Source organism: Taudactylus pleione, unplaced genomic scaffold (assembly GCF_031769625.1).
Source record: "Taudactylus pleione unplaced genomic scaffold, aTauple2 ptg001362l, whole genome shotgun sequence".
Taxonomy (NCBI): domain Eukaryota; kingdom Metazoa; phylum Chordata; class Amphibia; order Anura; family Myobatrachidae; genus Taudactylus; species Taudactylus pleione.
The window spans coordinates 350,147-372,119 of NW_028285762.1; the positions used below are offsets into that span (position 1 = coordinate 350,147).

At 37.7% G+C, this 21,973-nt stretch overlaps 1 protein-coding gene across 5 annotated transcripts in view; it reads left to right on the plus strand.

The window, feature by feature from the left end:
- Positions 1 to 21,973, plus strand: part of NFIX (nuclear factor I X) — a 172,707-nt gene that overhangs the window by 62,366 nt on the left and 88,368 nt on the right. For 4 of the 5 annotated variants that reach the window (XM_088463418.1, XM_088463417.1, XM_088463420.1 and 1 more), the window contains one exon: positions 18,861 to 19,392. In XM_088463418.1, the coding sequence (XP_088319544.1) occupies positions 18,861 to 19,392 (532 nt within the window). Of the gene's footprint in view, positions 1 to 18,118; positions 18,583 to 18,860; positions 19,393 to 21,973 lie in introns of those variants that run through there. The other variant, XM_088463419.1, reaches the window with a different exon arrangement.

A 21,973-nucleotide genomic window follows, 5' to 3' on the forward strand; every position in this document is an offset into this window, starting at 1 on the left:
ACTAACAGGAACAAGGTTACACCCCCTTTTTGCACGCGCATTATGTCCCGACTCTTCTTTTAAGAATATTGAGAGGTATGGGTGTGTATCACTGAGACCAGGCCACATTTCATTGCTCCATGGTCCAGTTCTGACGTTTACGTACCCATTTTAGGTGCTTTCGGCTGTGGACAGGGACCAGCATGGGCACTCTGACCGGTCTGTGGCTACACATCTATCATAGCCAGCATTAACTTTTTCAGCAATTTGTGGTGCAGTAGCCTTTCTGTGGGATCAGACCAGATGGACTAGCCTTCACTTCCCATGTGCATTAAATGAGACTTGGGCGCCCATGACTCTGTCGCCAGTTAACCGGTTGTCCTTCCTTGGACCACGTTTGGCAAGTACTAACCACTCCATACCGGGAACACCCCACAAGACCTGTCGTTTTGGAGATTCTCTGACCCAGTCGTCTAGAAATCACAATTTGGTCCTTTTCAAAGGCGCACGAATCCTTACAGTCCCATTTTTCCTGCTTCCAACTCATGAACTTCAAGAACTGAGTGTCCACTTCCTGCCTAATATATCCCACCCGTTGACTGGTGCCATTGTAACGAGATAATCAACGTTATTCACTTCCCCTGTCAGTGGTTCTATTGTTATGGCTGATCTGTGTATATATCATTTATCAGTAAGGAATGAGTTAATTATTTCTTTGCAATCTGAAATGAAATCAGGCACTGTGGTAGACTCAAATCAATCTCAAAGTCCAGAAGTTAATTTCAGATTGCTTAGACAAAGCATAAAAAGAAGGCACTGCGTATATTTAATTTATATTGTGCATAAGGGATGTGGGCAGGATGCCGGCGAACGTGAACAGGACGAAGATCCCGACGCTGGCATCCCAAAGGTAAGTATCAGGCTTACCTTTAGTGTTAGCCTGGGGATAGGGGGGTTAGGTTTAGGCACCCTCGGGGGCAGATGAAGGTTAGGCACCCCCCTGGGAGGATTAAGTTGCAGGGAGGGGGTGTTAGGGTTAGGCACCACTCCGGGTGGTTTAGGGTGAGAGAAGGGGGGTTTAGGATTAGACACCACAGGGGGAAGGTTGAGGTTAGGCACCCCCCAGGGAGGTTAGGGTTAGGCATCACCAAGGTAGGGTTAGGGGGAGAGTTAGGGTCCTTACCAGCCGGGATTTTCAACAATCGGGCTTCCGGCGTCGGTATTTGAACCGGCGGCTATTCAACCCCCTGGATATCATACCCAACCCGTGCATACAATAAAATAATTTGTGGATAGTGGCACAACATTTTGTATAAATGTTGTGCATGCTTTCTGCAACAATTACTGTAAGTTGGGGGTTAAGCAATAATCAGACAGTGCAGCACTGAAGAGCAAGAGATAGATTCTTTTACCCTCTTTTGATGTCACATGACTGATTTTGTGCCTCCTACCCCTGATTTTATGGCTGCAAGATGTGGTGTTTTGGATAGGGGGAAAATGTTGTAAAGATGGGCACATGGTTGGCTCCCATATATTTTGCCAGATACACGAGGGGACTCATCTGAGTTACACGGAATCTTGCATCTAAATTGCTAATGTGAATTGCATCTCACAAAAATTGCTTCTCAGAAAAAGTTAAATTTTCTTAGCATGGGGATCTGGACCTATACGCAAAACGCGTGAGTCTCAGCAAGGTTAGCATATGTGCCTCCTTTACTCCAGAAGAGAACAGTAGTGAATGCGTAGATGTGGCTTCACAATGTTAGTACTAAATGATAAAATTACTGTACATAATTTGTTCACAATATGGTACAGGTCTGGACAGTGTTATTAATAACTAACAAAATTGAATTTGCCAAGTAAAATTAAATTAAAGCCAAAACGCAAATACAAATGAAAGTACTAATTAAGTTCGAATTAACATCCGTTGCCTTCCCCTTTAAAAAATGAAATGGGAACCTCTTTGCTTGCTGTGGATCCACAACAAATATCAATGTAATCATGCCAACAGTTTGCAGAGCCCTCATTGCAATATTAATCAGTTGGAGGGATACAGAAGAACTCAGATGGCTAGAAGCAAACACAGATATTCATTCTCATCATCATTATCATGTTGCAACTGGAGCAGAGCACTTGCAATAGATCCTCCACCTAACATACTAATATAGTCTTCATTACATGACGCATTTCGCGTGGACGCACCATCACTTTCGTGCCCTCCCCAAACTGCATTCGCAAATTGCATGCTTCCAACTCTACATGAGCCCCAAGATGCTAAACCTCAGACAGGAACGCTTGAAGGGCTGTCCATATTTTTGGAAATGTTTTGCAGTTTGTTAAGAAATGTGGCACAGGCAATATTATTACCCCTAATTTTCTATTAATTGTCAGAGTACAATAATAGCTGGAGAAAATTGCTATTTGAGGAAATGTTCCCATACCACCACTGAATTGTGCTGTGCGGCCGGGGTGGGGCGATCGTTCTGACTGTACTCACAGCAGTCAGAAAAAAAAGTGGATACTGAGATCAATGATCCCTATAGTAGAGCAAATTCTCAGTTCATATACAAACACATGTTAAACCAAAGCACACACCACATGTAGCGTTCCCAGGATGTACTGCTTTAACGTAAGATATGGTGTGATTGAAGAAGGCCATGACGTAGGGATCAATGATCGCTGATTTCTTTTTTTTTTTTAAAGGGCACTAAAATCTATTACACTTTCACACTGTAATGCAGGTTGTGCCATGGTTAATCCAGGCTAATATACTGTTTAAATGTTCTTTATAAACAGCTGCCAGTGCCCTGATATACAGTATTTGTACCTTAAATATCACTGCTTACTCTCTCAAATTATCCTGGAGACTTCCAAATCATTGGGAGACCTTTCAGACTCTCCAGAGAGCAGGTCTTTCTCCTCGAGGGCTGCTTTCAGCATTCAAAGTGGGTGGAACGCGTTGGAGCATGTAGCCCAGTCCACCAAAGTGAAAACTGTCTGCGAAGAGGCGACACCTTGCCAGCATATTCTGTGACGCTGGAAATAAGATTCAAGGATACAGGCAATACATAGATAACATAATTGTAACCCGTAGAGCTTACACTTAATATATAACCTAACATAGGTTCAATAGAGGGAGAGGAGAATTTAATCCTGTTCAAAAACGTAAGATACAGACATAAAATATTTGAAGAAGAATAATCAGTCATTGAGTATTTAAATATTCTCAGTTTGGCGCTATGTCAATGAGATGTGCACAATATTTCGGGGTTTAGTTAACCTATAGTGTCACTTATAGGATTGCTTAAAAAAAAAAACCAACAAGCTCTTGGTTTTCATGTTTTTTATGTTTTTTATTTACCGGCTCCATCCCACATATAAAAGTATTGCCACTTGTGGTATCAATTATAATTGTTATAGACAACTTTTGTATGTGGAAGCCTATTTAACAAGCATCGCTGTGATACCTGCTCTGATATCGCCATCTCTGAATGTGAACAATAGAAGAAAATGATTTGAAAAAAAAAAAAAAATCTTTTTTCTTTCTTTGAATAAGGCATTTTCGCTATGCATAAATATTTAGAATTTTTGTTTTAAAATTTCCAGTTAATCCTTTTAATTATTTTTTTTTTCACCAAATGGAACTGAAAGTCCAAATCTTGGCTGTCAGTGCCACTGGGCATATTGGCCCAGCATTGTGGTAAATTAACAATTTCTGCTCTGTGATAGTATCGCCAAGGCAGCTGAGCAATACTCAGAAAGCTGAGGTTTTTTTTTTCTATGAGATTTTTTTTTTTTTTATCACCATGATAATTGTTTATAGGCAAATAAAAAATCGGAGTCACCGCTCTTTCATAAATCGGACCCTTAGTTCTCAGCAGACCAGCGAATCACAGCATCAACTACTTCTTTCCAGGTTGCGAGGTAACTGCTTATACAGAGCGCTGAAACCTCACTAGTGGAGCTTAAATTGCGTTATACAAATTTCTAATGGAGGGAGAATTGAGAGATTGCTTTCCTTGCTGAAGAGCTTGCACTCTAACTTACAGAGGAGAAGAGCTAAACGATACATAGAACTTTACAATGGAAGTTTAGTACTGTAGAATAAAAGAACCCTTCTGCGTCTTTGTCTGTCCTGTCTATAGCATCTCTGCCTCTTTTTCTCTGTCTCTCTTTCTCTGCCCTCTGGAGGGGATTCTGCTCACGTCAGCAGCCGGCTCACACCACTTGCCATGTGTGCCAGGGTGACACCATGCCAGGGTAACATCGTCTGTTACCGTGGTAACTCTCCCCCCTTCTCCAAACCTTTCCAACCCTGCCAGAGAGAATCCAGAGAGAAAAAGGGAAAAGAGAGAAGGCCGAGGGAGAAATGGGTGTATGGGAGCACGGGATTTAAGCAGAAGATGGGGGAAAGGGGGAGAGAAATGATAACTTGAAAAAAAGCAGAAATAAATAAATAGAACAAATATAAAAGAGGGTGACCCAAAATACAGAATAGCAACGGGAGGAATAGAGGGAGAATGGGAGAAAGGATTCAGGGAAGCGCAGAATCAAACAAAGGGGGGAAATTAGAGAAATTTTGGAAGTTAGACAAGAGAAAAGGGGATTCTAGTAAATGAAAAGAAGGGATAACAGTAAAGAGCTGAATGAATAAAAAGACATTAGAAAATCATATATTGTTTCCCCTCTTTCCCATACGAGGAAGAGCCAGGTTTGGACTGAAGTCTCCATTCCTCGGTAACGCTGCTCAGTGCAGGTAATTACAGGAGGGAAAGCCTTGCTAGATATTGCCTGCAGATCTATGGAGTGTGAGCAAAAATGAGCAAGGTTATCCTGCCCTGATAAATGGCGTCAAGCGCATGAGATTCCAGGGGATCCTCATTAATGCCTATCTGCCTCCAAGAATGGAAAAACAGCCCTAAAAACAACAACGCTGAACCCCCACATCACCTATCCAATTACGCTCCCACTTGCACTTGCTCCAAAATATCACCACATGCACTTAGACATGCCAGTTACTCCAAAATAGCCCCATATCATCATCATCATTGTTTATCTGTAAGACGCCAACAAAATGCATTGTAATGTGTTGGTCCGATGGCAGGCGCTCTAGGGTATGCGTAACTGCAGACACAGCACCACAAAAAGACATTGAGGGCTTTCCTCAGCAAAGTGCTTCCTTCTGGGGCAGTGACTGATGATAGCCACAGACAGGCGGCATCAACATCACTTTCATGGGCCGTTCATGTGGTGTCAAATGGTAGCAAGGGTCATTACTCATTACAATGTGATATCATCTTAGAAGAGAGATCCAGCTGTAAAGGACACAATTAAGAGACTATACTATAAAAAAAACCCTTTGATATTAGCCTAATAAAACTTACTTTAACATCGACCAAAATGATGGGGTGTGGCATGACAGCAAGGGGGCATGACCTCTGGGAAATGCTGTGTCTGTGACCCATGCCCCCCATTTTAATCACGCTGGGGGCGGAGCTGCTGGGAATTCCCCTAGTCCCTCTCTCCCGTGAATAAATGGCACTCGCATTCGCATGGCATCTATTTACCGCTTGCTCTGCTAAGCAGAGCAGCAGGTGAGATTGGGCTTCCCAACCTTCCCCTTCACTGCGGGACACTGCGGCCCATGAGTGGGACAGCAGGACAGTGCCCAAAAAGTGGGACTGTCATGCCATAATTGGAATGGTTGGGAGGTATGATATTCTTGGTGTTTGTAGTTACATATATACAGGTAATTATTGTGGCAGGGGTAGGCCTATGGAAAATCATCATACACATATACTGGGGCGGGCCTGTGGAAAACTGTCAAATGTATACACACGCACACATACATGCTTGTATGTTAAACTTACAGCTGTTCTACACACTGTAATTTTTTATATTATACTTTGAATTTGGACCTTATAAAGAAATGTCACCTTAACAAATTAGTTTCTTGAACTAACCCTGTTCATATTTCCAGATACTAGCAAGAATGGCAGCAACTAAAAATAAAAATAAATACAAGACATCCAATCAGTGAATAACTGGCAGAAAGTGACGTTTAGAGAAGGGGCTTGTTTCAAGTCCAAAACAAAGAACAGGACCCCCTGCACCCAGCTGTCAGCCAGCAAAAACACACAGTATAAAATCTTTCAGTTCTCGTCTGCAATTAGGATGGTCTGGATGCTAATAAAATAAGAGTACCAAAATAGGAATATCAATTTGGCATTTTAAAATAAAAAGGAAAAGCTTACCAGCATATACCACAGACAGAGAATTCTGACAAATATTTTTTTTCTACAAATCCAATCGATTAGATGCACTATATTTACGGTAATACTCCTTGCATGCATGTTGAACCTACAGCTATTTTGCACACTGTGACATTTTAAAATATACTTTGAATATTTCAAACAATTGCCCTCTTAACAAAGTAGATTATCAGGATTTATTACTTATTGATCTGACTCCGATAAAGATCTTTTTCTTTTTTCATTATTTTTTTTTTTTTTTTTTACTGTCACTTTTTATAGTGGAAAAAAAAAATCCTTAGTGCTGCAATTTATTTAAGAAAAAAAAAAAGCCCGGGCAGATGACTGATATTCAGCATGGCCCAACAATACTGTCCTGGAGTAGAAAGGGTTAGCTGTGCCGCTGGGCCAGTTTCTGTTGATATATATGCAAATTGCGGAGCTGAAATCCCAGATTTGGTCTTTCAAAAAATAAATAAATAAATAAAATAATAATAAAAAATGAACACATTAAAAGTAAAAAAAAATTTTTTTAAAAAGATAAAATATAGAAATGAGTTATAAAAAAAAACAAAAAACTTTTTTTTTAATGATTGTGATGGATGGAAAAAATACCACTACTATACATGCTAAATAATAGCCCTATGCAGATGAATGAACAAGCTATCCCTGCTCTACCTGGTCATCATGGGCAACTACTGTATTTTATCTGCAGGGAAATGTAGTACATAAGTGATGGCTACCTGATATACTTCAAGGACAGCAAGAGCGTCCCGCCAGCCTTCAAGAGAACCACAGACTTCCCTTAATTTCAAAGGGCATTTTCTATTAAGTGAGATGGAACCCTGATATACTCACAATGCGGGTAACTGCGAGACGGAAATCCTTGCTTGTATTTGCTCGCAGATCTCTGGGGTGTGAGCAAAAATTAGTAATATTTTCCTGCCCAGATAAATGGCATTAAGTCAGTGCATACCCACAACCGACCCATGGAGGTACTATTTGCAGAATACAATGCACTACTGCCTCCTACTATAGTTGCTTGTGTGTGTGTGATTATTATTATTATTATTATTACCAGTTATTTATATAGCGCACACATATTCCGCAGCGCTTTACAGATAATATTTGGCCATTCACATCAGTCCCTACCCCAGCGGAGCTTACAATCTATATTCCCTAACACACGTTCACATACATACACACTAGAGTTAATTTTTTGCTGGGAGCCAATTAACCTACCAGTATATTTTTGGAATGTGGGAGGAAACCGGAGTACCCGGAGGAAACCAACGCAAGCACAGGAAGAATATACAAACTCCGCACAGTTAGCGCCATGGTGGGAATCGAACCCACGACCCCAGAGCTGTGAGGCAGTAACGCTAACCATTACACCGTCTGTGCTGCCCTGTGATCTCCCTGTCTTCAGCAGAGAAGATCATACCACACAGATAGCAGCTGCTTCTGGTCAGTCTTATTCTCTGCTTTCTAAAATAGCAGAGAATAAGTTTGATCCAGAGCACATAATGGGGGCTGTAGGTAAATCTTACCAGGGCCCCACTATTTCCCAACACTGTAGTATATGACCCTTTTCTCTAGCCACATTTACCCAAGGTCACCAGGTTTCAAACAGTAAGGGTCAAAAGCTGAAAACCACATGACGGCGGAGTGATTAAATTCCATACAATCTCTCCTCTAGCTCCTCTTATAACTCTATATAGCACCTCCCTATATCTCCTATTGCTTCCTATACCCCTTCCCTTTCTTCTCCCTTTATCTCCTTTTTTTTCTTTTATATCCTTCTATTATTCCATATAACACTTCCCAATAACTCCTCCTATTACTCCATATAACTCTTCCCTATATCTTCTCTTCTTACTCCATATAACCTCTCCCTATACCTCCTCCTATTACTCCTTACGTCTCTTTATATCTTCTACTGTTAATCCATATAACCTCTCCCTATATCTCCTCCTATTACTCCATATAACCTCTCCCTATATCTCCTTCTATTACTCCATATAACTCTTCCCTATATCTTCTCCTCTTACTCCATATAACCTCTCCCTATATCTCCCCCTATTACTCCATATATCCTCTCCCTATATATCCTATTACTCCATATAACCTTTCCCTATATCTCCTATTACTCCATATAACATCTCCCTATATCTGCTCCTCTTATTCCATATAGCATCTTCTTATAGCTCCCCTTATTACTCCATATATCCTCTCCCTATATCTTCTACTATTACTCAATATAGCCTCTCCCTATAACTCCTCCTATTACTCCATATAACCTGTACCTATAACTCCTCTTATTACTCCATATAACCTTTCCCTATATCTCCTCTTATTACTCCATATAACCTTTCCTTATATCTCCTCTTATTACTCCATATAACCTTTGTATAACTCCTTATATTACTATATATAACCACTTCCTATAACTCCTCTTATTACTCCATATAACCTTTCCCTATATCTCCTCCTATTACTCCATATAAACTATTCCTATATTTCCTCCTATTACTCCATATAACCTCTCAATATAACTCCATAATTTTACATACTTCCTCTTTTTATTACCATGGGGTATTGGAGGCCAATAACCCTCTTGAATGTCGATAGGAATATTGCTGCAAAGATTTTGTTTTCTAGATTAGTGTGTTTGTCCCCAGTACTATTGTCAGACTGTCAGTTTGGCACGGTTAAAGAGCAGAACATCTCTGGACCAGTTATCTCAATAAAAGAGATGTAAAACCATTCGGTGTGGGAAGTTTTTTATTAGTCTAGACAGGGCTAAAGCCTTTGATTGTGTAGATCATGATTATGGGCAACGGTATTCTGGGACAATTTATTGATTGGCTAAAAGGGAGCAGAGAGCTCCCCTCTGATTAATGGCTGGCAGGATGACACTTTCAGAGTTGAGGCAGGGGTGAGGCTACGTTGCCCTTTGAGTTAATTTTTGAGGTCATAACAAGTTTGTGGTTTTTGAGGTGTACCTGTCCCCCACTTTGACTGTAGTAGCATAGGCGTATGATGTGATTGTAGTGGTGTCTGAGCCTCGTGAGGGGGAGGGCCAGATGATATCTGCAGCCATCAGAAGCTATTCCGAGGCCTTAGGGTCTCTGGTCAACCTTGAAAAGAGCAAAGCTTTCCGGACACAGCAAAGTGATCCTGGTTTTGGTCTACCGGAATTTGCAATGCCCTTTGCCCATATTAAGATCTTAGGAGTGAAATCTGGTAAAGTAGATTGGAAGGAGAAGTTGGAAATTGGAAATGCAATGTTTCAGCAGTGGAAACACTGGTGGCTGACCTACAGAACGGATTACAATGTTAAAAACTTTCCTGGTACCTGTTGTTTTTGTATGCTGCGATAATGTTCTTTTGCCAATATCTTTTCAGCTCTTATGGGGCAACCGACAGAATCCAATAAAAAGAGGGATCACTTTCAAGTGTTTTAGATAGGAATTGTCTTCTGGGTTGTCATCAGGAGGAAATAATGCAACATTTTATAGTTGACTGTTGGGGAAGCAGAACATTATGGAAGGAAATGGCAGATAGGCTTAGGATCAGGACCTTACAGTCTTTGAAATACTCAGATATAGTCTATGGAGTTCCATCAACTATAAATAGTATAGACATTGGATCCATGTGTCTGATTATAACAATTGTAAAATATTACCACTGGCATTCAAGAACCAGAGTATCGATTAACCATGAGCCTTTCCTCATTTTGTGAGAACTAAGGTGGCTTAAGGGCCTGATTCTCCCAAGCGGCCGCTTGCCCGTACGCGGCCGATGTTATGCATTTGCGCATGCGCGTGCGCAAACTAAATAGAGCGCTCGGGAAGCGCTCGCTCGCCCAGCAAAGACAGCCCAATGGAATGAGTGACAGGAGAGGCCGTTTGTGGGTGGTAACAGGGGCAGGGCAGTAGTAACGGGGGAGTGGAGATGGGAACGCAGGCGTACCTGAGTGTTTCAACGCAGTTTCAGAGGCGTGCATAATTAACAGGCAGCGTCAGAGTACACGTCACCTGGCTGGTTTTTACACTGAAATGCTCGCAGTGCTTGCGGTAGGGTAAAGGCAACCGCAAGCGCAGTGGTCAGATCCGATGGAACCCGATGTACCGATGGTTGTATATACTTCCTGGAGATGACGTTCGCTAGTGGGCGGCTAGAGACAGGCTGGTGGGCGTCTATAAACACAAAGTGATCGCTCGCCAAGATATACTGAGTGTGCTTATGCCTTGCCATGCGATCGCCTGCCTTGACGCCACTTTGCTGAATTTGCATACGCTGGGAGCGAGCGGTGGCATCTAGAGAACGGGTCTAAATCAGGTCCTGTCTTTACAGGTTAAGAGGAATAGGAAGTTTGTAAAATTATGGGAAGGTATTTATATGAATGAAAAACTTTGATGTTGATCACCCTCTTTTTCTGCAATAGCTGTGGACTCTTAAGTTACAGTTTTTATAACATTTATTTGTTACAGGAATTGATGTTCTAATATTGTTATTGATATTTTAGGGAGGTAACCAATTTGTATATTTGTGGATATTTGCTGTATTGTATTTATGAGAGGATTATGGTTGTTCCATTGTTTCAGTTGGTTTCCTCTTATTACTCCATATAATCTCTCCCTATATTTTCTCCTATTACTCTATATAACCTCTCCCTATATTTACTCCTATTACTCCACATAACCTCTCCCTATATATTCTTATTGCTCCATATGACCTCACACTATTTCTCCTCCTATTACTCAATATAATCACTCCCTATATCTCCTCCTATTACTCCATATAACCTCTACAGTACCTATATATTCTCCTATTACTCCATATGACCTCTCCCTATATCTCCTCCTATTACTCCATATAATCTCTCCCTATACCTCCTCCTTTTACTCCATATAACATCTCCCCATGGGGTATATTTATTAAAGTGAAAGTTTTTAGAAGTGGATATGTTGCCCGTAGCAACCAATCAGATTCTAGCTATTATCTATTAGAAGGTGTTAGTTAAATGTTAAGTAGAATCTGATTGGTTGCTATGGGCAACATATACATTTCTAAACACTCTCACTTTAGTAAATATACCCCTCTATCTCCTCCTATTACTCCTTATAACCTCTCCTGATATCTCCTCCTATTACTATATATTACCTCTCCCTATATCTCCTCCTATTACTTCATGTAACCTCTCCCTATATCTCCTCTTATTACTCCATATAACCTCTACCTATATCTCCTCCTATTACTCCATATAACCTCTCCCTATAACTCATACAATTACTCCATGTAACCTCTCCCTATATCTCCTCCTATTACTCTATATAACCTCTCCTTATATCTTCTCCTATTACTCCATGTAACATCTCCCTATAACTCCTCCTATTACTCCATATATCCTCTCCCTATATCTCCTACTATTACTGCATATAACCTCTCCCGATGTCTCCTCCTATCACTCTATATAACCTCTCCCTATATCTCCTCCTATTACTCCATGTAACCTCCCCTGATATCTCCTCCGATTACTCCATATAACCTCTCCTGATATCTCCTCCTATTACTCTATATACCCTCTTCATATTTCTCCTCCTATTAGTCCATATTACCTCTCCCTATATCTTCTACTATTACTCCATATCACTTCTCCATATAACTCCTCCTATTACTCTATATAACCTCTTCCTATATCTCCTCCTATTACTTCATATTACCTCTCCCTATATCTCCTCCTTTGACTCCATATATCATCTCCCTATATCTCCTATTATTCCATATAACCTCTCCCTGTATCTCCTCCTATTACCAAATTTAAATCCTCCTATTACTCCATATAACCTCTCCCTATATCTCCTTTTATTCCATATAAACGCTTCCTATATCTCCTCCTATCACTCCATATAACCTCTCCCTATATCTCCTCCTATTACTCCATATAACCTCTCCCTCTATCTCCTCCTATTACTCCATATAACCTCTCCCTCTATCTCCTCCTATTACCAAATATAAATCCTCATATTACTCTATATAACATCTCCCTATAACTCCTTTTATTCCATATAACCTCTTCCTTTATCTCCTCCTATTACTCCATATAACCTCTCCCTCTATCTCCTCCTATTACTCCATATAACCTCTCCCTCTATCTCCTCCTATTACCAAATATAAATCATCATATTACTCCATATAACATATCCCTTTATCTCCTTTTATTCCATATAACCTCTTCCTATATCTCCTCCTATTACGCCATATAACCTCTCCCTATATCTCCTCCTATTACTCCATATAACCTCTCCCTATATCTCCTCATATTACTCCATGTAGTCTCTTCCTATATCTCCTCATATTACTCCATATAACCTCTCCCTATATATCCTCCTATTACTGCATATAACCTCTCCTTATAACTAACCCTATTACTCCATATGAACACTCCCTGTAACTTCCAGTATTGGTATAACTTATATTAAATTGTTACAGAAGCTATGAATATGCAGTACATACACTGAGAGCATAAATAGAAAGTACATTGTGTATGATAGCTCTGGAAGTTGCTGGATGCGAGGGGAATGTGCAATGTTCTAATTTCTAAAGAAACAATCTTAATGAAAAACAAATGCAATCACACAATTCAGTTTAATATAGAGGTCACAGAAAGTGTCACTAAGTCTTCTGCTGTTGCTCTCGCCTGCACTGTATCAGAATGCATTTATCTCTGTCAGAATTAGAGTGCTAGCTTACAGGCGCACCTTCATGTGCTCAACAATTCTCTCTCCATTGTATCAGTAAACCCGAGTGTAAGCTTTGCAGCCCAGCAGTTCTCCTGTGCATCACGGCTGAGTCTTCTGTATAATGGAGTGTACATTGCATAAATGTATTAGAGTGCTAGCTTTTCACCCTACAAATCACAGAGATACTTTCTACACAGTTCAATTTATAAGCTATATGATTAGTAAAATATTTGCAAACGAAAAGATCAGTTAAGGCCTGTTTACACTATTGGTAATATCTAATGCGTTCGTACTTGTTCCATTAAAAGTAGGGCAGCATCAATCAGTGTCTGTGTAACTGATACTGCAGGGTAAGGAGAATATATAAATATGTCAATGTGTGTGGCTGTATATACAGACTGATATGTATGTGAGTGTGCCTGTGTATATATATATATATATATATATATATATATATATATATATATATATGTATATATATATATATATATATATATATATACGCACACACATATTTCTATATCAGGCTTTGGTGTTATAAAGAGTCATCACAAAGTATTTATATTATAAAATATGTGTGTGCTTTATATATATTTGTACTTTTTTCCATTACTACCAACTTTGTTTTGCTGATCCTTTATTGGTCTGTTAGGACGTATCTATTGCTGTGCAATGGGGGAACTGCGTCCCTTCCAGGTGATGCCCTCCCAATATGTTCAGCCTGGCACATTTTATTCATGATAAATTCATGAAGGGCACCTGCCCAATATTACCCTGGTGCAGCATTAGAACGCTAGATGTGGAAATCACAAGAAGGAACGAGAATGGTTTATTCAGCTATTATTTGGAGAGTAAGTGAAAAGCCGGAGACGTTATGAGTTTATCATTATGTATATATTTATTTACATATACACACTCGCACACACACACATATATATATATATATATATATAAATATTTTATTTACATGTATATGTATGTATATATATATATATATATATATATATATATATCTACACGCACACATATATACACAGATATGTTTTTTAACACACGTGCACACTATACTCATACGCATGCATTGTCTTTCTATTTAACTTAGACTATAGATTAACTATCATTTAATATATTTAATACAGCTCTCACCACGCCTGGAGCTGTGACATGCAAATATATCCTGACATCCTGTCTGGTAATTACTGGCGTAATCTGATTGCAAGCTTTCCTCTCCTCTTGTTAGTGTTCATTATATCCCAGTGTGTGTATTCATTGTCCTGGGATTGAGCAGTGCTGTAAAATACACAGGCTTTATTTTCATAAAATAAATGGTCACAAATTGTTCCGAGATTTCAGAGTGTTGTAAAATGTAAGAACTCTTTAGAAGGAATTGACAGCAATTAACTATGGTCACAGTCACAGACTGTCCTGGAATTGCACGGTGCTGTAATATACATGGCCTTTTTATAAGGAATTGATAATTATCCATCGTCACACCTAGAACCTCACCCCTACCTTACTGAATAGCATGAAAGTCTACTGTGGTAGACATGAACTGATATCACATTGTCCTGCTGGCTGTATTGTATCGTATATGTATATATATAATTTTTTTTTTGTCTTCTTTATTGCACCTGAGTGTATTTGTCGCAATGCATGTGTCACCTATTTAAATTCAGCAGCTTTACTAGATAATTTTTTTTGTTATAATTTATTTATGGAAAGTTTTACTGTGGTCAACAGGTGATATATTGTGATGTTTTAGATGTTTTGATTAATTTTTGCATTGTATAAGAATAGACAGTAAAAATATTAATTCCCATACACTGTAGATATATATATATATATCCTTTTTTTGTATTAAATAGAAGGCACTTGTTAAATGATACATTGATTTGTGTATTGATATATACGGTATAGACCAAGGTCTGTCAGCAATATGTTTTATCTGTATATTTCTTAGCATATACTTATATGCAGTATGTGCAAAGAGGTCAGATAAGTACATGTATAAAATATATATAAACTTTCATAATAATGTGCAATACGTGATATATTTTTAATCAACATTTAAATAGCTTTTCATATTGATTTCATGAATGTATATATATTTATATATGTGTATATATATATTTATGTAAATCTATCTGTGTCTATCTATCTACTACATAAACTATATCATACATATGTTTTTGTATTGATTTTATCCTGTGTATTGTAATTTTATCCTGTGTATTGTGATTTTATCCTGTGTATTGCAAGCAGGGCCCTTTTACCTCTTTGTAAGTCTGTTATTACCAAGTCTTGTTTTAAAACTGTTCTATTACTGATTTGTTCCCAATTGTAAAGCGTAACAGAATATGCTTTCACTATATAAGTAAATGTCAATAAATAATCAAGCAATAAATAAATAATTAGTTGCTAGGTAGTATTTGTAGACTGTATATATTTACATTGTATTATGAGTCATTTTGGAACACTAAAGAGTCTGTATTTTCTGAGAGGTGAATATCGGTCTGTAGAAAGATACACGGTGCTGTAATGAAACAAGAGGGATAACTTGCTATCTCCGATACTCTGGGTAAAATGCCTTTAAATAATTATCTTTAAGGTAAAAAGGATAGAATCTGTCTTACTTTAGTACTTAAAGTATATTTATGTTTGCAAATAAAGGGAGCTGTAAGAGTGTTTATTGTGGAGATGTGTTCATGGCAGGGCGAAAAGTGAGACGAAACAGAGAAAGCATGTAAATAATGTGTATATGAATTTGACGGACAAATAGAAGGGAGCAATGAGACATTTTTATGGTATCCAAAGTGGTCAAATTATTTAAAAATGCAAGTAAGTTTATTGCAATGAGGGAAAATGAAGAGTAGAGCAACTGAAATAAAGTAACATAATAAAATATATAAAATAAATGCTAAAAATAAACAAAAAAGGCAGAAAATAGGTGAGTAGAAAAAAAATAACAATAAGAAGATAGCAACAGCTAAAATAATTATTTTATAATATTCTGGAAAATTAGGGGAAATTATAAAGTTATGTGTAAAGAGGTCCAGAATGGAAATACAGGGAAAAACTTTTTAATTTTCTAGAAAAGTACAGTAAAGTAAGGCAACTTACTGAAATAGGTGTAGAAACTGAGCAAAGGGAGATAGATAGACAAAATAAAATAATGTAATTTCTACAGCAGACCAAAGAAAATCTAAAAACAAATTTGTTAAAGAAATTAGAGACTATCCACCCGGATTGAAGCATATACAGGAAAGAAAAATTGTAGGAAGTAAAACAAATTAAAATAAACAGCAAAAGGACGAGGGATGTAACGTGGCAGACTTATTTGGAGAGCAAATGAAACAAAAGGTCTGGGAGAAAAGAAAAAAACACAAATGAGAGATAATGGCAGAGTTAATAAAGAAATTCATTTGAAAAAGAAGTTGGTGACAAAGTTCAAAAAGGAAAAACGGTCAAAAAAGTAAGATGACAAAATGAAAAACAGAGTAAACTTTTAACAAATTACAAGGGAAAATCAGGTTATTCTTAAGAAACTGAGAATATATGTTAATATATAAACTTTTCATTTTGTTTGTGTGTGTGTTTTATATATATATATATAAATATATCTACATCTATCTATCTATATATCTATCTATATACACTCACTTACTCACATACATATACATACCAGAAATAGGAAAAGTAACAAATATCGGAGTTAAATGGAACAACTGTACAGCTTTGGGAATTGTCCAGAATTATAGCGTAAGCAGTTCATACACTTTTATTAAAAGGCTATTGAAGAATTTTAAATCCCAGCAAATAGGTAAAAAAGTGAATAAAAAAAGAAAACAGAAAAGAGAGATGCTGATAATGTTTTTTTCACAATAGATAAAATACATGCATAGGGATTGATATGAAAAAAGATATCAAGAAAAATTGAGACCATTAAAAAAACATTTAGCATAAAAATTTAGTTTAAATATATAGAAAGGATATGGCGAACATATAGTAATAAAACTACATAAAGACAAATGAAGGTCATTGTGGACATGTCAATCTAAGTTATTCAATGCAGTAAGGGTTAAAATCTTGAGTGGGATAGTAGGAAGAAAGAGTGTATGGGGAAAAATGAAAAAAGCTGGGAAAACAGGAGAGAGAGAGAGAGAGAGAGGGAGAGAGAAATTTACTCTGAAAAGCAGCGTCTTTAAAATGTGTGACTTGGCTGGAATATATTGGGCAGTGCCAGCAAAACCGCAGAGAATGAGGGAGCGAGACAGGAGTGGAGGAGAGAAGGAGAAGGGGAAGAAAAGGGAGAGAGATATTTCAAATTTATTTTCACTATTAATGGGGGTGATATTTTGTTAATTTACGGAAGAGGACCAGGAATATATTTGGTGATTACCAATCTTGGGTATTTGACGCAAAAAAATCCATAAAAAAAAATAAATAGGAGAGCAAACAGGCGTCTGCTTCATCTCCATTCCCCTCTGTCACCTCTTCCCCACCCCTTCCACACACATGCACAATTCCCAGCCATGAGCGACCGTGTTCATTCTTGTGCCAAAACCTGCGTGGCAAAATAAATCAAAATGAAAAAACGAAACCAAAATAAATAATGATAAGAGAGATAGCAAGAGAGAATTGAAAGGCGACAATCCTTAGCCACATCAACTGAAAGAAAGTGAAGCGTCAAACTTTTGCGTATGCTTTTTTTTTTAAGTTGTCTGTTTTGGCAAAACCTTTTTCTGCCTTCAATATTTTTTTCACGCTCTCTCTCTTTTTAGCTCTACGCTTCCCTCCTCCCTTCCCTCTCTCTCTTTCTCTCCCCTCCCTTATTCTCTGCTATTGGCTAGCTTCTTCACTTCACTTTGCCAAAAAGGTGGGTCTGTACGAATCAGTCTCTCTCGCTCTCTCTTTTTTATTTTTTTTCCTCTCTCTTTTCCCTGGCATCGATGCTGGCCACCAATTCAGCACGGAGAGTGAAAGCAGGAGAAAGGGGGAACGAGAGAGAGAAAGAGAGAGTTTAAGCAGAACAGGGAAAAAAACAGCTTTCTCTTTTTGCTCTCAACATCCTTCTGAAAAACAAAATCATCTCATTTTCTGTTAAATCTTTATTTTTTTCCCTCCTTTCATTTTGCTATTTTTATATTTTCTTATATATATTTATATCTTTAGTATTTTAACGTGTAGCAAGAATTTTTTTTTCTCCATTTACCTTTCCCGGATTACTTTTTAGTTTTCTTTGTTGTGGTCTTTCCACCTGGAACTTCGAGTTCATTCATCTTGTGTTTGTAGGCCTTTGACGTTAATAACTTTATCATTTTATTACCATCCTTATATTTTGTTCTCCTAATTTAGATATCTGTTTACATTGCAGTTGTGTTGCTTTCTAAGCCAACCATTTAGGAATAGGATTCTGTGCTCTGTATTTAAAAATTTGCATGCGTTCCCAATCTTATGCTTCATTTCTCTTTTCATCTCTATCATAATTATATTTTATTATTTACCCATCTGCCCCGTATTCTCTCTCTCTCCATAAATCCGATGAGCTCACAATTTGGATGGTTTTAAATTTCTACAGGAGTTCGATATGACACCAAGAGATGGTAACCATTTCCCATCTTTAGCGATTATCCACAACATGTAGATAAAACTGTTTATATTTCCATCTTCATGCTTCCTGCATCACTAATAACATAAAGGATTTTAATGTTTGAACTGAAAACGAATATAATAATAATAATCTGTTAAAAAGGAAATTAACATATATATATATATATATATATATTTTTTTTTTTTGTAATCTTCTGAATTTCTTTTTGTTATTCAAAAATATATGTCTTGACATGCTGTTGTTATTTTGAATTTCTGCATTTCTTTTCAGGATGAATTTCACCCCTTCATCGAAGCTCTCCTTCCCCATGTACGTGCATTCTCATACACGTGGTTCAATCTTCAGGCAAGGAAGCGCAAATACTTTAAGAAGCATGAGAAGCGGATGTCAAAGGACGAGGAGAGGGCTGTGAAGGACGAGTTATTGGGAGAGAAGCCTGAGATCAAGCAGAAGTGGGCGTCACGGCTCTTGGCCAAGCTGAGGAAAGACATCCGGCCTGAATTCCGAGAGGACTTTGTCCTGACCATCACCGGGAAGAAGCCTCCATGTTGTGTCCTCTCCAATCCAGACCAGAAGGGCAAAATTCGGAGGATTGACTGCCTTCGCCAGGCAGATAAAGTTTGGAGGTTGGACCTGGTGATGGTCATCCTGTTTAAGGGGATTCCGCTGGAGAGCACAGATGGGGAACGTCTCTATAAGTCACCCCAGTGCTCCAACCCAGGGCTGTGCGTTCAGCCTCATCACATTGGGGTGTCCATCAAAGAGCTGGACCTCTACCTGGCCTTCTTTGTCCACACGCCTGGTAAGTGTTGTGATTGTTTCAAATACACTACACGTCCATCCAGTGCAACACATTGTTTCAGTTTTATTTACACACAAGGCCTTTATTGTGTCATCTGGCAAGGCCAATTTGAAAGTTGTCCAACTATGAGGCATCAAAATAGAAAATTATAATATGAAGCAAGGGAGATCTGTACATGATAATAATGGGCTTATTTGATTACATTTCTACATGCATATTTAGAGGTAAATTGAGGTACAAAAATTATAGATAAATATGTATGCTTTCATTATTACATTTATTATTTATAGGCCCATGAGAGCACATGGGCCTAGCTCTGAATATTGGAGATTGCTACGTATCCACTGAAAGGCTTTAAAGGCCTAAATTTAATCCAACAGTGCCAAGTCTGCATTGCTCTGGACTACACAATGAACGAAGAAACTCAAATTTGTGCTAATACTGTACCAGAACATTATCTGCATTATTCCATTTAAGGTTTATAGTTCTATTAAAAAAGTTGAAGTGTGTTTACATTTACCTCTCACATTCCTATACATACCTATTATATTTGTGCAATTAAATGCATCATTACATTGATATATAAAAAAGTAATATTCCTATGTATATGTATAAGGGTGTGTATATATATATATATATATATATATATACACACACAATTTTTTATATTTTCAGATTTTCAGTAGTACAATATGTTGACCACTTTTATATAAATAAATACATATATATATATATATATATATATATATATATGTGTATATATATATATATATATATATGTATGTGAAGACACGGGTATAAAGTATAAAAATGTCAGGTTGCAAATTATCAATTAAAAAAAAAATTAAATTGCTTGTAAACCTCCCAAAATTAATATATATTAAAGTAGACCACTAGTCATCTAGCTTTTTTACTTTTAGCAATTTAATGATATTTTATCCTTCTACTACTTATAACATATTTACCCTGTTTATACCACTTTTCACTAAGAAATCCAAGAATTGAAATGATTAATTAAATTAATCTTTCTCTCATTTAAAATGCAGTTAGTAAATATTCTAGTCTGTCTTGACACAGATTGATACATATATATACTGTATATAGGTACATACATATACAGTGTATTCACACATTTTCCCTGACTTCTACAAAAGTTTTCTCCACATATACAAAGAAGGTAAAAAGATCAAATTATGCTTGCTAACTTTGCAAAACTGTAAAAACTTTATTTTCAATTTAGCATTTATATATTTAACTTGAATAACTTCCGGTTACCACTAAATATTGATGTCTCTGTTCTGTTGTATTTTACAGATGTGATATTTTATTGTTTTGATCTGGAATTTTATGTAAATGTATTAAAGGCCTCTAAATATACAGTTTACAGAATATTGGTATAAGTGCAGTAAATTAGCGTTAAGCCGAGAGAAGCATATTGAAAAATGAAGTGGAGGATTCATTGGGAAGAGATCCTGCAGAATTGACACTTCATTATAAAAAGCACACAGGTACAATATAATGAGGGGAGAGATTATACAGGAAAGGTATTGTCCTACAAGGCTCACAATCCAAGGTAATACAGGGAGTGAAGGAAATATTTGTAGGGAGTCTTTCCTGTAAAGTTTTTACTGTAACATAAAAGGAACCATATAATATAGAAATAAAGAAAACCATTAGGCTTAAGTACGCTCTCACGCAAAGCTTCCTCTCTAATATGAATGGGAAGAACTGTCCTGCACCAACGACGGTATCATAGAGAGGGAGAGGTCAACAGAAAGGACCATAGAGATGCATCGAATGACCTATGGAAAAAAAATAGAACATTTTGTACCTACTGACTGTGAATAAATTAGCAAATATCACATTGTGGGCTGATGGTGGACATGGGGCCTGAAAATCATGTGGTGAAAACAAAATATATTTATTGGATATCTACGTGGAGAAGGTCAGAGTACAAATTGAGAAGTATCTAACATATGACCTCCCACTTGTGCCGCTGATGCTGACACAGACACATACTCCTGGGGAAAGCATGTAAAAAGCTGGGCAGAATGGCCTTATAGCGTTGGTCATGCTGAACCAATGTCTGAAATGCCAATTAGCACATTCTTTGCTTCCATAACTTTTCACTTCTGAAGTAAAAAAGAAGCATTTTGACAGCCTTTCAGAGGCCATTTTCCATTTTTAATTCACTTTGTAATAGCAGCTGATAAGAGAGTTAACGTGTACTCGTCGCATACACACTGCGAAGGCAGCCATTTTGTGGGGTGAACCATACTCAAGTGAATGCAGGCTACTAATTCTCTAGGAACCATCACTGAGGCCTGAACTGCATACTGCATTCTCCTGAGTATTCATTCAGCCATCAACATGTAGGCAACAGGTACACTTACATAATATAGTACATACCAACTTCCTGCCAGTGTTAGCCTGATTATTCCTAATACCTTCATTTCCCCAACTCATCATTGTATAAAAACCAGGCTGTGTCACCCTGTGGTGGGAGGGACAGACCCCATGTCACATAGATCCCTCCTGTCTGTGTCACCCTGTGGTGGGAGGGACAGACTCCATGTCACAT